General features: G+C 40.2%; 1 protein-coding gene and 1 long non-coding RNA gene across 3 annotated transcripts in view; both read right to left on the minus strand.

Moving 5' to 3' along the window:
- NAA15 (N-alpha-acetyltransferase 15, NatA auxiliary subunit) overlaps positions 1 to 12,190 on the minus strand; it is an 88,765-nt gene extending 76,575 nt beyond the window's left edge. For both annotated transcript variants that reach the window (XM_020967492.2, XM_020967490.2), the window contains exon 1: positions 11,802 to 12,190. In XM_020967492.2, the coding sequence (XP_020823151.2) occupies positions 11,802 to 11,855 (54 nt within the window). In that variant the 5' untranslated portion in view covers positions 11,856 to 12,190. The remainder of the gene's footprint in view (positions 1 to 11,801) is intronic.
- Positions 12,191 to 13,580: 1,390 nt separating this feature from the next.
- On the minus strand, positions 13,581 to 17,711 carry LOC110194912 (uncharacterized). The gene is made up of 3 exons (XR_002320830.2): positions 17,632 to 17,711; positions 15,496 to 15,630; positions 13,581 to 13,752 (listed from the first exon to the last, which is right to left on the minus strand). It is a non-coding gene; the product is annotated as an uncharacterized LOC110194912 (long non-coding RNA).
- Between the last annotated feature and the right edge of the window lie 2 nt (positions 17,712 to 17,713).

Genomic DNA, 17,713 nt, shown 5'->3' on the forward strand with positions numbered 1-17,713 from the left:
TGCTATAACAAAAAGACCAAAGGACCCTAAAAACTTCTATCAGCAAATACTTGACTTACTTGCCAAGCAGACGGAAGCAGAGGCCGCTGTTCACACTGGTTTATAATACAAACTTGTTTGAAAAAGTTGATGAAGAACTGCCTGCCAAGATGGCTACATGAAGGCTTTCCAACTCCCCCACACCTACTCCAGCAAAAACCTGAACTTCCTAAGAAATGTAATGAATAATTACACTAAGTAATTGCTTCCATCCTAGAAATGCACAAAACAGCCCCCTGTGCAGCTCATGGGCAACAGGAATAGAGAAGACACGGCCAAAATAGAAAAATAAACCCTCAGCCTCCCAGCTCTACCAGAGAAGGACCAGTGACATGGTGGACAGCTCTCATGCTCGCTCGCTCGCGCTCTCTCTCTCTCTCTCTCTCTCTCTGAGTGGCAGGAACAGAGAGCCCCCCAAATGAAACCCCAGGGAGGGTTATCAATCCATAGCAGGACCCTTGGGGAGCAGCAGCAGACAGTACACACCTAGCAGCTCAGAATGCAGTGTGGATCAGAAAGTGTCACCCCAGGACTCCAACTTTGTGAGCAACCTGTCCTGAGATCATCATATAAGGAGGGCCTTGAATATGTAGCACTTCAAACCTCAAAAGTCCAAATAGTACCTACAAGGCCTTAAGATTACACCCAAAAGCCCATCAAGGCGCAGAGGCTGGCCCTGGCACAAAGGGAAGTTCAGGAACTAAAGCTGTGGAAATGAGTAAACCAAAGAAGACATCAACCAGGATAAAAAAAAAAAACCTACTGCAAATCTAGAGATCCCCAAAAAGGAAAGAGTAACTCCATGACAACTACAAAGACTCAAATGGAAAAAAAGATTTTCCATAAGGGTTACATGAATACCTAGAAGAAATTAAAATTCTTAAGAACTGGAAGAGGAAGTAGCTTAGAAGAGAAAGTAATAAACCTGAAAACTAAAACAGATCAAACAGAAATCAGTGACTGAGAGAGCAAGAAATATTAGAACACAAAGTATCTAATATCAAAAACAACTAAATTGGAAAACATGTCAAAGACAGATAATTTAAGTAAATCACTAGACTCCCCCAAAACCATGATTTTTAAAAAGCCCAGACACTATATTTCAAGAAATCATGCATAAAAACTGTCCAGATCTAGAACAAGAGGACAAGTTAAAGATAAAAAGAATATATCATATACTGCCCACAAAAAACCCCAAAAGAAAAAGTCCCAGGAATGTTATAGCCAAAATTCAGAATTTCCTATCTACTAGCCTGTCTACTGGCTGCTTCCTACTACCAACAAACATACCTGTGTTTCCCCCATCCTCAAAAACAATCCTCACTTGATCAACCCATCTCCACTATCTATCATCCTGTAACCTCTCTTTTCCTTTTGTCACTAGACTTTAGAAGGCCTTCTACATTAAGTGCCTCCATTTCCTCTCCTCTCACTCTGTTTTTAAACTCTATAGTCTGGCTTCCTACCTCATTACTCAACAGAAACTGCTCTATCCAAAGTTACCAATGATCTCTTGAGCCTTTTCTCAATCCTCATCCTTCTTGACCTCTCCACAGTCTTTGACACTGTAGCTCACCATTCTCATTGATAGTCTCATCTTTCTAGGTTTTCATAACACTACTCTATCCTTGTTCTCCTCTTACCTATCTGAATAATCCTTCTCATCTAGTTTGCTGTATCTTCATCTAGGTCATATCTGCAAGCCATTGGTGATTCCAGGTCTCTGTCCAGAGACCTTCTTTTCTCTATATAATATTTCACTCGGTGACCTCCTTGGCTCCCATGGATTCAATCACCACCTTTATGCTGATTATCCTCAAATCTATTTTCAAGTACTATTTTCTCTGCTGACCTCAAGACAAGAATCTTCAATTGCCTATTGGATATCTCAAACTGAATGTCCTGTTCCATCCTAAACCCAGCATGTACAAAAGTGAATTATTATCTCCCCCCCATACCCTCCCTTTTTCCAAACTTCCTTATTAATGACTAGTTACCCAGGCTCCCAACCTAAATGTCATCCTCAAATTCATACTTTAACCCACCCCCATATCCTATCTGTTGTCAAAGCTTGTAGATTTTACTTTTATAAAATCCCTTACACTCCCCTCCTCTTCTGATACTGTCATCTTTCTGGTGCAGGCCTCTTAATCCTCTCATTCCTCCTGGTTGGTTGCTACAAGTCTTTCCCCATTCCAGGGCATTTTCCATTCAGCAGTCAAATCAATCTTGCTAAACCCTACTCAAATTCAAGTGGCTCCCTATTACCTTCTGGATTAAATACAAAAATTCTCTGTTATTCAAAGCCCTTCATAGCCTAGCTTCTTCTCTACCCCACCCCACCTTTCCAGTCTTCTTACACCCTCTCCACCACAAACGTTGGGTTCCAGTGATACTGGCCTCCTTGTAAGACACTATCTATAGACTCTAGAGACCCTAGAAATGCTGTTCCCCATACATGCCCAGAACTGTCTCTTTCCTCATCATTTCCTCCTGGTTTCCTTCAAGTTTCAGTTAAAATCTCATGTTCTTTATGAAATCTTTTCCAATCCCCCTTAATTCTAGTGACTTCCCTCTGCTGATTATTTCCAATTTATCCTGTATATAGTATGTTTGTAATTGTTGGCATGTTGTTGCTCCCATTAGACTGTGAGCTTTTTGAGAGCAGGGCCTGTCTTTTGCCTTTTTTGTATCCCCAGCACAGTAGCTTAACAAATGTTTATTGAACAAGCATCCAGAATGAAGCAGTTCAAGGACCAAGGAACCACAAAATAATGACCACAGAAAACATATAAACTTTTAAGATAAGAGATCTTTGAATGCTATATTTTAAAAGGCAAACAATACAGGCTTACAACCAAGAATAACTTCCCCTGCAATGGTGAGTATAATCTCAACAATGGAAATTAACTAATCTTTAATGGAACAGATGACTTGCAAGCATTTCTGATGAAAAAACCAGAGCTGAGTAAGAATTTTTAAATACAGTCCAGAAAACTCTAGAGAAACAAATTTATTTAAGGAACTGGAAAGAAATGTATGATGATGCAGTGCTAACATTCTAATAACAAGTCTCCCTTCAGAACCTTAATGTCTATTAAAAGGTATTGAGAGGGCAGCAAGGTGGCACAGTGGACAGAGCAGGAGGACCTGAGTTCAAATCTGGCCTCAGAAACTTGACACTTAACTAGCTGTGTGACCCTGAGCAAGTTACTTAACCCCATTACCCAGTCCTCCCCTAAAAAAAGTACTGAGGTGTTTAACTTAACTAAGAAAAACAAGAGAGACTGATTCTGTTCTGAAAATCTGATGAGAAAGAGAATAAAATTAATACAATAGTGTAGAAGGGAGAAAGAAGAGGATGAAACTTGCTATTCTCATAACTAAGGTATATGAGAAGAGTATACAAACATGGAAAGGTAGATGGGTATCAGATGACCCTCACTCTTACCCGAAACAGACCAAGAAAAGCTGAACACACACAATCTAAAAAGGACAAAGGAGAGCTGAACACACAGATTGTGGTGTAGAAATACATCAGACTCAACAGGGAAACACAATCTAGGATTGAGTAAGGAAGATGCACAAGTAAAATATGCTTTCTGCTTCCAAAGGAGGGATGGGAAGAAAGGAAGAAGCAAAGAACTAGAATCTAAGAAGGGTACCCATCAAGTGAGAAAGGGCTGAACAAAATGAGGTACGTGAATGGAATGCAATACAGATGATTTCAAGGAATCCTAGAGTATGAACTAATGACAAGAGAAGTGATCCAGGAGAACTTACACAAAAAGACAATACTGTAAAAACAAATTACTTTCAAAGAACTCTGATTAATGCAATGATAACCATGTTTCCATAGGACCTACGATGATATGTTACCTACCTCCTGAAAGAGGTGAAGGACTCAAAATGCAGAAAGAGACATACGTATTTTGGACATGACCAATACATAAATTCATTTTTGCCTCACTGTGCTAATTTATTACATGGTTAGGTTTTTTTTCCTCCTCTATTTTTTAACTGGGGGGAGAATGGTAGGGGACTGAATAAGTCAGCAACAGTAATAATGCCCCTGCCCACCAAAAAGAGGATTCCCCCCAAAGTTCAGAAGAAAGCGTAGATAAGTAGGAAGGCTTTTAAAGTAATGTATATAACATAATTTAAAAAAACAAGTACTATAAAGTGGAGAGCCAAGGCTTCATACACAATCCTCTGTTTTCTGTTGTGTATATGGAAGTGCTCTTTTTTTTTCAGAAGTAAAAATGCTTTTTTAAAGATATATAGAGGGGCAGCTAGGTGGCGAAGTGAATAGAGCACTAGTCCTGGAGTCAGGAGGACCTAAGTTCAAATCCAGTCTCAGATCAGACACTTGACACTAGCTGTGTGACCCTGGGCAAGTCACTTAACCCCAACTGCCTCACACACCAAAAAAAAAAGAATAAAAAAAAAGATACCTAGAGATAATCTTGTTCACTAGACAACCCTCTGATCATAAACATCAGGCAAAGCATAAAATACAGAAATGCCAAGGGAGTTTGCTACTATGACAGAAAAAAGTTAAAGAGGGTGTGGTCTTCTAGATGTTCATGTTTTAGGACACTGGTTTCTGTATAAAGCCCCAGGACACTGCAGAACCTCCTGGAAGAGATCAGTCAAGAGTTTACTCTATCTACAAAGAAAAAAAATCAGATGGATAAAGACTATTACTTAGCTTGTGACAGATGTTCAACCTGTAAATTTGTCCTTCAGTATATATAACTGTGGCAAACTAAGTTGGGTCTAGGGTTAAACAGGACAGTAGGCTGGACTTACCTGATGAAATTGCAATGTTCCTTTATTGACAGTCAAATATCAGGGGCAGCTAGGTGGTGCAGTGGATAGAGCACTGGCCCTGAAGTCAGAAGGACCTGAGTTCAAATCTGCCCTCAGACCAAACACTTGACACTTACTAGCTGTGTGACCCTGGGCAAGTCACTTAACCCCAATTGCCCCCCCAAAAAAGACAGTCAAGTATCTCCTCAAATCAAAGGCCTATCTTTCTAATACTGTGTTGGATGCATACAACATGTAGAATAGCCCAGATTAACCGAAGAGGAAGTAAAATACTTAAATAACCCCATCTCAGAAAAAGAAACTGAACAAGCCATTGATGAACTCCCTAGGAAAAACTCTCCAGGGCCAGATGGATTTACATGCGAATTCTATCAAACATTTAAAGAACAATTAATTCCAATACTATATAGACTATTTGGGAAAATAGGTGAAGAAGGAGTCTTACCAAATTCTTTCTATGATACAAATATGGTGTTGATACCTAAACCAGGAAGAGTCAAAATAGAGAAAGAAAAGACCAATTTCTCTAATGAATATAGATGCAAAAATTTTAAACAAAATACAACATGTAGAATATAAAGGTCTCTAAAGAAGTGAAAATAATTATCAGGCTGACAGCAACAAAGGGGTACCTGGCAGATGTGAAGATGCTACAATATACAACCAATAAGGAACTTGGAAGAACTGAAGAAGACATCATTAGCAAAATATGCAATCAGAACAGGCTAGTCATGTAATGAGGACAAGAGATAACAGGTGAACAGACCAACTGCTCCATTGGGATCCTCGAAATGTCAGAAAAGCCTCCAGCAGGTTGGGTGGATCCCCAATAGACAACTCATAGGAAGACATGAATAAGAGTTGCACAGACCAAGCAGGTATGAAGAGGCTGTAATCTGAATCACTAGATGAAGCATTCAAACAAATGAAATCATATACCCATCTGAGTATAAAGGAAGCTTCTCCTGGGATAGTCCTGTATGAAGTACCTTAGTTAGAGGCAGGAGCCTATGATGGAAAGAAGTGACATCCAGGAATCCAAAGGAGCTGAAGATATGCCTACAATGGGGCCTGACTGTGGACTCAGGTTTTCCAAGCCAGTCCAGAGTCTATTTATCTTTAACTCCCTCCTATATTCCTACATCACTGTAACCTTCTTTTAAGTCCAACCTCTTTCTTGAATCTTCTCAGTTTTAACCCACAAGCAAATCTCCTTCCCCTATTTCCTGTTAGTCAAATATTTATTAAGCACTTACTATTGTGTCAAGCACTGTACTAAGTGCTAGGGATACCAATATGAAAAAAGAAATATAGTCCCTTCCCTCAAGGAGGTTCTAACCTAACAATACACAAAAGAAAGAAAAGATATTGTCATGGAGGCATGGTGAAGTCCAATTCAAGTTTGTGGGAAGTGAAGAGTTGGCTGGCCAGGGAGTCCTCTTTAAATGGAAGCTGTGGGAAGATTTCTTTATCCTACCCTTCAGACCTTCAATCAGAGGGGCCGAGAGTACTGATGAGGCGTGAGTACTAAAGCTAATGAAATATGGAAGGATGATGAGTTTCCCAGGAAGGAGGTTTCCTGCAGGCATGACTATAATGGAGTCCAATCCCAGAGAATGCAGCTAGTTAGAAATGAGCACTTAATGTCTATATCAAAGAATTGAGAAATTCTAATCATTTTTATTAAGGGATTACTATGTGCTAGCACTGGGGATACAAATAGGAAAAAGATAGTCCTTGCTCTCAAGGAATTTACAATCTAATAGGGGAAGATAATTTAATGTATATATAAATAGGTACATATTCAATACATACAGACTAAACAAAAATGAGTTTTGTTTTGGACAACTTCAGTTTAAGATTCCATCTAGTCTGGAGTTCAGCATGCAGGCCACTGCAGAAGATGAGTGCTAGATATGGAGATCTGTAGGGAGAGGATAATTGATACCATGGGAGGAGAAAGGGAGGGAAGAAGAGAGAGAGAAGACCCAGGATAGCCTTGAGGTAGGCCTATGATTAAAAAACAATATTTGTTTTTGTAGCTTAATACTTCTGTAATTAAGAGAATACTTTCCAAGACATTTTATTATTACTGGCAGGATGTCCAGATGTAGACTCCTTACTACCAAATCTTAGACCCTCCTTATCTTACCTTTTGTCCTTATCTACCCTCCAGGTTAAAGTGGGCTTCAGTTCCCTCTTGGACTGTTGGCGATTGGGGAGAATTTAGGACAACTAATACTTCTTCCATGATGGTTACTTGCACAGAGATTCAGAGGCACCTCATATGCATGAGTGACAAGTCTGAGTCAAGTTCAATTTCAGGTGGTTAGAAGTTGCAAGCATTAAAAGAGTTTGAGAACAGCATCACTCTTGGTTCCTCTTCAATCCTGTCCAACAACCTAGCACTGAGAAGTTGAGAACTTCCTCCCAATTTTACCCCTAACATCCTTTGCACCCAGCCCCAGATTTATTTCCAAAAGATTTTTCTACTTTTACCCCTGCAGTTACCTGGGGACGTGAGGTTAAGTGATTTACTAGCCCACAGTCATAAATCCAGTATGTATAAGAGACAGAATTTGCATTCTAGTCTTCCTAACTCTCAGATCAGCTCCCTAGCTATCACAGCATTCTGTCTCTTTCCCAAAGGATTTAATAAGGGCATCACTGTATACCCTTGTCTATATCCCCAACTAGATTACAGACCCCCGAAGTGTGGGAAAAAGAACTGTCATAGGTGTATCACCTTTGTATCAAAGGTTAATTGTGTTAACTATCAGTTGAGTATCAAATACATTTCATTATAATCTATTTAAAAATAGTCAATATTACAGCGAACCAGAAAAATTCAACAAAAACATCTTTATTTCTTACTTTGGAAGAATTTGTAGTTCTATAGTTCCTCTCTACCACATTTTTTAAAATTTCAGACCACTAAAAATTGATTATAGTATTGAAAATATTTGCCAAACTGAACTGAAACTTTTGTGAATCTAAAGTGAAAAATATAAACAGTAAATTTAGCTTAATATTACAAGATTTCAAATACTTAATAAATTCTTGTTGAATGAATGAATGCTCAGTTCTTATTCAAAGTGTTTTTTAAAAGACTAGAAATAAAAAACTTGTGTTTGTGTTTATAAAGGATAACACACAAACATCAACATTTAGGCTGACACTTTTAACTGATAAATTTCAAAATCCAAATCAACTAAATATCCTCCTGTATGCATTCAAGTCCTCTTCTAATGCCTCATAATGGTATGGAGGTGACCCCAAATTATTGAAGGCTACATAAGCAAAGCACAAGCTATGGCAGGCCCTGCACCAAGCTGGAAAACTTTCAAGGACGGCCCCTTTATGCTTTACTTACAACCAAGGACCAGTCTAATTAAGATCAAATAGGACCCTCACCAGAAGATTTTTTTTTCTGGCCAAAACAACTTCTAATAAGTTTACTGACTGCAAACTACACAGGTGGAGGGGAATACCCACAAGCCATTTTAAAGTAGTTATTCATTCACCAGGCATTTAAAGGGCACCTATTGGCTCTTTAGCCCAATTTATCGTATTTGACATCCTGATCCCATTATTGTTATCTTTTAAAGTATTTAAGAATACAAATAAAATCCTACTAAATGTTCTATTATAGACAAGATTCTGTTAGAACCAGTGCCCCAAAACTATACAATTCCTGGAGGGAGAACTGAAGTTTTGTTGTAGCCTACTGTGAAATAAGTTGGTCATCTATAGAGCCTTGTAAATCTATGCTGTTATAAATACTTAACACCATGCAATCAACTAGGCTGGTTCTCTCTCCAAGGGCAAAAAAATTCCATAAGGGATTTACTTTCACTATCTGTAGCATATATACTAAGAACTATATTCCCTTTACAAAAAAAAAAAGAGCTTTCCCCAGGCTTTCCTCTTTTTTTGTAAAAAAGAAAACTTTATCCCTTGCTCTTAAAACTAACCTTCAAATAAAATATTAATGCCATTTCATGAAAAGTATTAAATCTCTCACTGGCTAATTGTTTATAGACCTTTTCAAAATGAATTTTTTCCCCAAATGGGATAAAATCCAACTAAGTCTGTATTTTGCTTAGCTTTAATAACTTAAGTTTTCTTTTCACCTAGGAAACTGTAGATTACTAGAATTTATCACCTTTTACTTAAACTCAAGGTAAGAGAATACTTTTACACCTTTCTTTTGTGTGTAATCAGTTGCAGAATTCATGTATTTTGAGCTGAAGCATTTGCAGGTTTTGCCCCACAAATGATTTCACTCTTCTTTTTGCCTACTTTAAAAACAGGTTTATACATGCAAATAATCCTTATCACTGATAGCTAAGTAGAAAATAAATGACTTCTCAGTTCAGAACGTATAAGCTACGGTTCTTAAAAGTGCTAGGGCCCTTAGAGATCATTTCTTGATTCTAGTCCAACACCCTAATTTCATTGAGGAAACCAAGGCTCAGAAAGTGATAATGAACTGCTCAAGATGACAGGTAGTAAGCAACAGAGCTGTGATTCAAAACCAAGTTCTCCAAGCCCATTGCTCTTGCCTCTGCACCAAAGCTACCAGATTTGACTAAAGAAAATACCTGTAATTATGACACAATGTACAATACGAAAAAGTATGCTAACCATATTTGTCAACAGAAGCACCAATTTAAAATATTTCAAACTCAAAATATTCTTTAAGAACTCAGAACAGCAAGTTGTACCCAAAATAAACATCCAGAACTCACTGAAGATATAGCTTAGGAAATTTCTGATTTTTATTTACAATAATAAAACTGTAAAATCCTATTGCAACCAAAAAAAATTTGCTTAAAATTTCATGTCAAAATGTAAATAAAGCCAGTTTTTTCCACTGGACAAATTATGTCACAGTGACCGAAAGAGAAGACACGCTATACAGATATCCAGCCAACTTATGGTTCAACTCTCTAGCTTATACTTCATATCAAAGTTAGAACAAAACAGAAGAGCTCACATAAGCACACTATTAATGGCCCAGGACCAGCCCTAATAAAATTTACTGCAGAAACCCTAATTCTGGAAATCTTCAGTGATTTAGAAACTGATTCAAAAAAAAAAGCATACACATATTTTATCATGAAATTTCAATCTGATACTAAAAACATCAACTATCTTCCTATTTAAGTCCAATTGTGAACAAATATCTATTTGACAAGAATGTTTTACTATAAGTCATTAGGAATGCCCATTTTTTCTGGGACTGAAAAAGTCTGATCTACTAATGCTGCTCAACTTCCTAAAATACCTATGAACTGACAAACTTGATCAACTTTGAAACTCCAGACGACTAGAATGCAAAATCCCATTAATTACCTCTTCTTTACTTTTAATGTAGAATAATTTTACAGCTTCCTACTATCTAGTGATTAAAACATCTCACAACTTTCTGCTTAGTTATTTATACCTTCCTCAGACATATCTTATAAATACAGCTAGGAAGATCTGGGGTCAAAGTCATGCCCTGCCACAAACTGAATGTCATTTAACCTCTCAGTGCTTTAGGCAACTAAGACTACGCAAGTCACTGATCTGAATTGGTAGAGAGTTTCCTCACATGAGAGTTCCCGATATCAATGCAAACACAAGTCTAATCCCTATTCCTATCTTTATAGACACAGTCACAATATCAATCTAGGATCTAGATTCTAAGGTTCTTTCTTAATAGCATTTAACTACAACTTGTTTTTAAAAACCACAGTATTTCAGACGTGTGAATCATTTCGGTGTTAATCAAAGTTGCCACTCTGTAACTTTGACTGCATTTGATATTTAAGATCCAATTACACTTTAAAAGGATGAAAACTACTAAAAATTCTAATTTGCTCAGATAGTACCAAAGACTAAAATAACTATGAGATGCTGAGAGCAGTTTTCCCACTGTTTTCCTACACAAACTACCTTGATCTCTTGTACAAATATAGGACTTCATCATACCAATTTGATGACTTGGTTTACCAGTTCCAATTTTTTAAAGATGATTTCCAGAGTACCACACTTTCCAAAGTTTAAAACATAAGAAATGGATTCTTAGGCTAAGTTAATATTTTCCTGCGGAGCAACTTACAATTAGTTACTGTGAAATCCTTTCATGGATAAAGTGTATGGGCATGGAAAGGGCAGGATCTCTATTCCACGCACACTACAAGCCAGGTGAAAACGTGCTACAATGTAGTCATGGCATTGTAGCTACACATCATACTTTAAAGTCCTAACAGTACTTCACAGACACCACCAGAAACACTAATTTAGGAACGCAAATTGTTCACAACTGCAACGAGAAAATGACTCAAAAGTTTGAGCAAACAGACTCATTACTAGAGTCTTTTCCTCTGTTCTGCAGCTACGGAGTTTGTGTTTGGTATTTGGCCATACACACACATCTCATTCGCAAGAAAAAGTCAACCTTACAACTAAAAGCTCCAAACTTTTTTTTTCTTTCCTCCTGGACCGCCCCCTCCCGCCAGGCCCCACCTGGTCTCCACCTCCCGGGAAAAGGGACGGCAGAGCCGGGTCGCAAATACGCCGGCCCCTCGCCCGGGAAGCGGGCGCAGCCCGGGGTGCGGCGGGCCGAGGGGGCCTGCTGCGGCTCGCTCCGGCGGGGCTGAGCGGGGAACCCGGTCCCTGGGCGGGCACAGGGGCCGCGGCCCCAGCGGGGTCGCAGCGGGTGAAGACGTAACTCGCTTCAATGAATGAGGCGCCCGCCGCAGGGACCCCGCACCCCCGTCCGGGCCGCCCGCCCGGGCCTAGGCGGGGCGCGGGCAGGGCCGCAGGGCGGCCGGGGCGCGAGGCACGGACGCGAGGGGCGCGCGCGGGCCGGGGCGCGGCGGCCGCCGGGCGGCCAAGCGGCAATCGCGGCGGAGCCCTAGCGCGGGGGCTGCACTCACCAGGATCCGCTTGAAGAGTGCGTTCTCCTTGGGCGGGAGGCTCACGGCCGGCATCGTCCCGGCTCCTCCCGCGGCTCCCGCCGCCGCCGCCCGGGTTCGGTCGGGTCTGTCTGGGGCGCTGTGGGTGTGTGTGTGTGTGTGTGTGTGTGTCCGCCGCCGTCCCCGGGCTGCCTCCTCAGCCCCGAGCACCCGCCGCCGCCGCCGCGCTGTTGCGCCCGCCTGCCCGCCGGCCTGGCTTGCTCTCAGCCGCTTTTCTCTTCCTTTCCCTGTTCCTGCCGCCGCCGCCGCCTCCCCCCGGCGGGTCCCCGTCGGCGGTTCACGTGGTAACTGAACAGACCGACAGAGGTAGCCAAAATGGCGGACGCGGAGGGCTTTCCCACCCGGGTCACACCTCGTAGCGCGCAGGCGCCGTGACCTCCTTTCCCCTCTCATCCCCTCCCCTTCCTATCCTTCCTAGTCCTCGCCTCCAGTCCCGCCCAGAGCCCTTGGGTGGTAGTGGGTGAGTTGCTGCGGCCCGGGAGCCGAGCGGGGCGGGACGTGCCTGCCCTTCCTCTCCAAAGTACAGAACTCTTCTCCCCTCCCCCTCCCGCCGCTTCCCCTGCCAGGCTAGCCTGAGTGTCAGTGGGCTGCCTGCCCCAAACTTGTGGATCAGAGCAGCCTTGGCTGGGGACGAGGACGGGGTGTGCCTCCCACAACGAAAGTCTAAAGGTCTCTGGGGGGCTGGTATTCTGATAACGAAGTGGGTTACATTAGGAAGCTGGAATGTCCCCGCGGAGAGAGGGAACTTAACCCTCGGCCAGCCCCAGAGTAGTGTCACGGGAGGGAAGCCAACTCTCCTAGCTGCACCGCAAAGCTTCGGCTTCTTTACCACTGTGCCTATTTGTTGGGGTGCATATCTAATTTGTAGATGAGACTTGAAAATTCTGAGTCACTAAGACCATTCAGAAGAAAAAAAGAGTTAGAAACATAGACTTCTGGATTAAGAGGTTGCCCGAAGTTCAAGAAGAAAATTGAAATGGGTAGAGGGGGAGGAAGTTGAATGACTGAATAAACTGTAGTACATGAATGTAATGAAATATCGCATAGTAAGAAAATAGGAATAAAATGACCTCAGAGAAAATGAGGTTATGGAATAAAATAAGTGAGAATTGTCATCTCATTTTAATCCTCACATCAACCCAGTAAGATATGTGCTGTATTAGCGCCTCTAATTCTCAGAGCTTTTTGTGTTAAGTGAATTCCTTTGTTCATTCAGAAGAATGAGGCATTTGAAGCTCGCCTAGGTGTAATTACTTGCTCAGAGTCTCACAACTACTAAAGTGTCTGAGGTAAGATTTGAACTCAGGTCTGACTCCCAGTCCATCATTCTAGCCTCTAGCTAGAGTTTAGAGCACCTACCTAAGCAACTGAAACAACAAGCATGAAGCAGAAGAATGAGAGACAGTGACAAGTGTAAATAAAATCTCTAAAAAGTAGATCTGAGTGACTGAAAAAACAATAATGGTCTCAGAGTGGAAATAATGAAACATACCCACCTCTAAGTGGGCAGAATGTTGCATACACAGATACTATCACTGTATCTTATTTTTCTTAACTGTTTCTTTGTTACAAGATTAGATTCAGGGTGGGAGAGAGGAAAGGAAGAGAAATTACTATGATGTAAGAACAAAAGATATCAATAAAACTTATTTCTAAAAACTATAGCTAACAATTCTATTTTGTAAGAATAGCTATTGTAAAATATTAGGGAAAAAATTTTATTAGAAAAAGTCAGTAGAATGTGAGATCAAGGGTCATTACATTTTTGCCATTGTATCCTCAAAGCCTAGCACGGTGTCCAAAAATGTGTTGACTTGAACAAATGACTTTAGAGAGCAGGAGGGTTGTGGAAAGAGTCTGAAGCTCCATATCATGCTGTCATATCATAGGTAACGAACATTCCCTAGGAGTTCTTGAAATCAAATAATATAGCTTGATATGTAAAAGTGCAAGGAAATGTTGTATCTATTAACAGTTAGCTTAGTCACATAGTTTATCAAATATCAGACTTCAAGCCCTCAAGCTTAATAAGTATTGGAAGGGTTTTTTGGGTTTGTTTGGGTTTTTTTGCATTGGTTCCCTAATTTCCATTGAAAAATAGCTCACCACACCAGTATAATCTTTTGACAAAAAAAAAAGAACTGTTAATCTGTGATACATAGTATCAGAATAAGATTGAATACCTGCACAGGTGAACCACTGATATAGTTTGGCAAATATGATTTTGTTTCTATGACAAAGAAGTAAATAGCCCCCAGTCCCAGTGGCAGGTTTCTGGACTCTACGTTTGTCCAGATAGTATCATAGTTAAAATGCACACAAGTTTATATAAGCAGATAGCATCAGTCTAGTCACACAGTCTAGTGGCTTTGATAGTCTGAGCTCAACAATAAAATAGCTATGTTGATAACTACCTTCTGAAAGCTGGAGATTCAAATTAGCCTCAGTTACAGTGAATGGCATTCTATCCAGGTATTCACAGAAACATTATTATCCCATGCCATTGTTTGATGCTGCTGAGTGAATTACAAACTTTACCTGTTATATTTGCAGCCCTGTTTTGTTTTTCTCCATCTCAAAAAAGATTTAAAAGTAATTAAATTATTTCATTTGCAAATTCTTCATTTAATTCTGGGAATAGATTAAATGTTATTTCATTTAGTAATATCTTCACTAAAAACTAAGTTGTGTTTTTTAATGCATCATCACAAACTCCATAGAAACTAAGGGTAAGGGAAGGAATTAGCCTTATTTGTGTTACCTAGATCATGAAAAGACTAGAAGTAAAGTTCAGGTCTCTTGGATGTTACATGACAGCTTCAATACTCAAAGTTAGGTAGCCCAACTGGAGATAATGGCAGCACTCAAATATAATGACAACATTTTATAAAAGCTTATTAAACTCTTTCCTCCTAACAGCCCTGTGAAATACATAGTATAAACATTATCTCCATTGTACAGAGATGACTCGAAGCAATACAGTGTATGGCATATTGTGTTGGCCTTGAAAGTCAGAAAAATCTAGGTATAAATTCTACCTCTGACATTTAGTAGTATCATAACCCTTGGCAAGTTGATTTACCACCATGTGCCCCAAACAACTCCCTAGGACTTGTCAGTCAGTGGAGGGAATCCCCATATCAGGAGTTCCCCATCTTGATGAAATTGAAGCTCCTTCTGAATAATCAGGAACAGATAATAACTAGTGTTTATATAGTGCTTGTTGCGTACCAGATGTTTGTTTTGTGGGAAAACAGAAATAACTTGTCCAAGGCCACACAGCTAGTGTGTAAAACTGAATTGGAACTCAGGTCTTCCTGCCTCTACTTCTAGGGCTTTTATCAATAATGGTACCTAGTGACCTAAGATAGGAAACAAGTTCAAGGAAAGTAAGTAATTTGGATGTGGACTCACAGCTAGTAAGTAACCTACATCCCCAATTCCAGGTTTTTCATAGCTATTAGCGAATCTAGAGTTGAGAGTCCTTAGAAATTATCTAGCCTTACTCCTCTCTCTTTCTCCCGCCCCTTTTTTTTTTTTTGCAAATGAAGGCACCAAGGCCAGGAGAGGTGAACTAAGTTGTCCAAGATCAGTAAAAGCCAGGATTTAAACCCAACATCTTAACTCCAGAGTTCTTTCCACTACAGCACACTACCTTTTAGTCCTGGTTTAAACTGTCATTTCAGATCTGGTTTCTAGCTTTTGTCACAAGTGTATTTTCCGGCATAATTCTATTCAAGCAGCTTCCAACATGTGGGAAATTTTCATTACTCCATCACTTTCTCAAAATCTATAGTAAGAGAGAAAAGATGGAACCTCTAGTAAAAAAAAATACATATATACATACATACATACACACACACACACACACACATATATATATATGAGGGCAGTGAGGGGTGACTTTTACTAGCAGCCTCAAGGCAATTAATAATTTGCTTGTTAAGCTTGAATACTCTGACACATGGCTTCTGTTCAAACCTGTTAGATAGTGAATAGGGTCTGTGTTGTGGCATGCTTCCTTCCAAATGAAGCCATAGGAAGGATATATACACTAACTTGCTGAGAAGACAAAATTATAATTTGAGAGCTAGTCACTGACTCAGTAAATTGGTGGCTGGTTTGCTTACTTGAGCTTAAGACCTAGAGGCCCAAACTCGTTGCAAAACTATAAAGTGACTCATGTGTCATCAATCCATTGGAGAGGCAGTTTTATATACAGATAAGCCAGAAAATCTATTACACTCCTAATTGTTTAACTTTGTGGTCAGCAGTTCTTGGACAAAGTTATAAAGTAGACCAATAACATATAATTTAAATTTCCTGGGCTAAAGAAAAAGTAGGAAGGAAAAAAGATTTTGGTGTATTGTTTTTATTGATGTTCATAAATTTGACAGAAGTCACTGTGGTAAAAGAGGATAAGCAACTGGTATAATGGAAATTGAAGTAGGGATGCCTGGCTTTGTGAAGAGACTTCACTGTCAACAAGCATTTATTAAGGGGCCAGCCCCTGAACTAAGTCTTCATTCTCCTAGTCTCTATTTGTTTGCAAAATAGGATAACACTTGCATGTCTACTTAACAGGATTGTGAGAAAGGCATCATGTGAGCCTTATATAACTACATGAGTTAACATCATTATTACTTTATACAGAATAGTAGATAGTATAGTACAGTAAATCTTTCAAAGAAAAATACTCAACAGAAAAGAACTTGATGAACATAGGCCTTTTAAGGTTCAAGTAGGATTATTTTGTAGGATCACTGATTTAGACTTGGAAGGGACCTTAGAGGTCATTTAATTAAGCACCCTCATTTTACAGGTGAGGAATCTGGAATTCTGAAAGGTTGAGTAATTTTCTCTAGGCATTAGAAGGGAATTTAGAGACCATCTGGTCCAGGGGTTCTTAACACTGAGGTCCCAATCAATCAATCAATAACATTTATACCCTATGCTAAGAGCTACAGATACAAAAAGAGGTAAAAGACAGTCTCTATTCTCAAGGAGCTTACAATCCAATGGGGAAGACAAGATACAAACAAATATGTACCAAGTAAGCTCTATATAGGATAAATAGGAAATAATTAGAAGAGGGAAGACACTACAATTAAAAGGGTTGGAGAAGGCTCCCAGTAAAAGATGGGATTTTAGTTGGGAAAGAAGCCCTGCAAATCAGTAGTTGAAGTGGAAGAGGGAGAACATTCCAGGCATGAGGAACAGCCAGAGAAAAGGTCTGGAGCCGAGAGAGGGAGAGTAGTTTGCTAAATAAATTTCAAGCGTTCTTGGGGAACATTATTTTCATCCATCTCTAACCGAAATTTAGCATTTCCTTCAATGGGTTAAAAACATTATTCTGAGAAGGGACCCATAGTCTTCACATATGAGGCAGCTAGGTGGCGTCTGGAGTCAGGAAGATCTGAATTCAAATCCAAACCCTGACGCTTCCCTGGCAAGTCTTTTCTCACTTTTGTCTGCCTCAGTTTCCTCCTCTGTAAAATGGAGATAACAATAGCAACAATCAAGGTTGTTATGGGAACCGAATGAAATATCTGTAAAGCGCTTAGCACAGAGCCCAGCACATAGTAGGCGTTTCATACATGCTTATCTTCCTTCGCCAAAGTGCCAAAACTTAAGAACCTCTCATTTAGTCCAACGCCCCCCCCAAAAAAAAAAAACCAAAACCAGCTTCCAAGGGCAGCATGGCGTAAGGGATCGACGGTGGCTGGGCCAAAAAGGGAGATTAGCCTTTTCCTGTTTTTCACTCTTAAGCCGCCGGTCCCACTTCACCAACCTGATAAACCGAAGTGGAAAGGGCGGAGGGGCGGGGGCCAGGGGCGGAGCCTGGAACAGCCCGACATCACAAAGGCCCGCCT

The sequence above is a fragment of the Phascolarctos cinereus genome, unplaced genomic scaffold, assembly GCF_003287225.1.
Source record: "Phascolarctos cinereus isolate Bilbo 61053 unplaced genomic scaffold, phaCin_HiC Scaffold_9;HRSCAF=440, whole genome shotgun sequence".
Lineage (NCBI taxonomy): Eukaryota > Metazoa > Chordata > Mammalia > Diprotodontia > Phascolarctidae > Phascolarctos > Phascolarctos cinereus.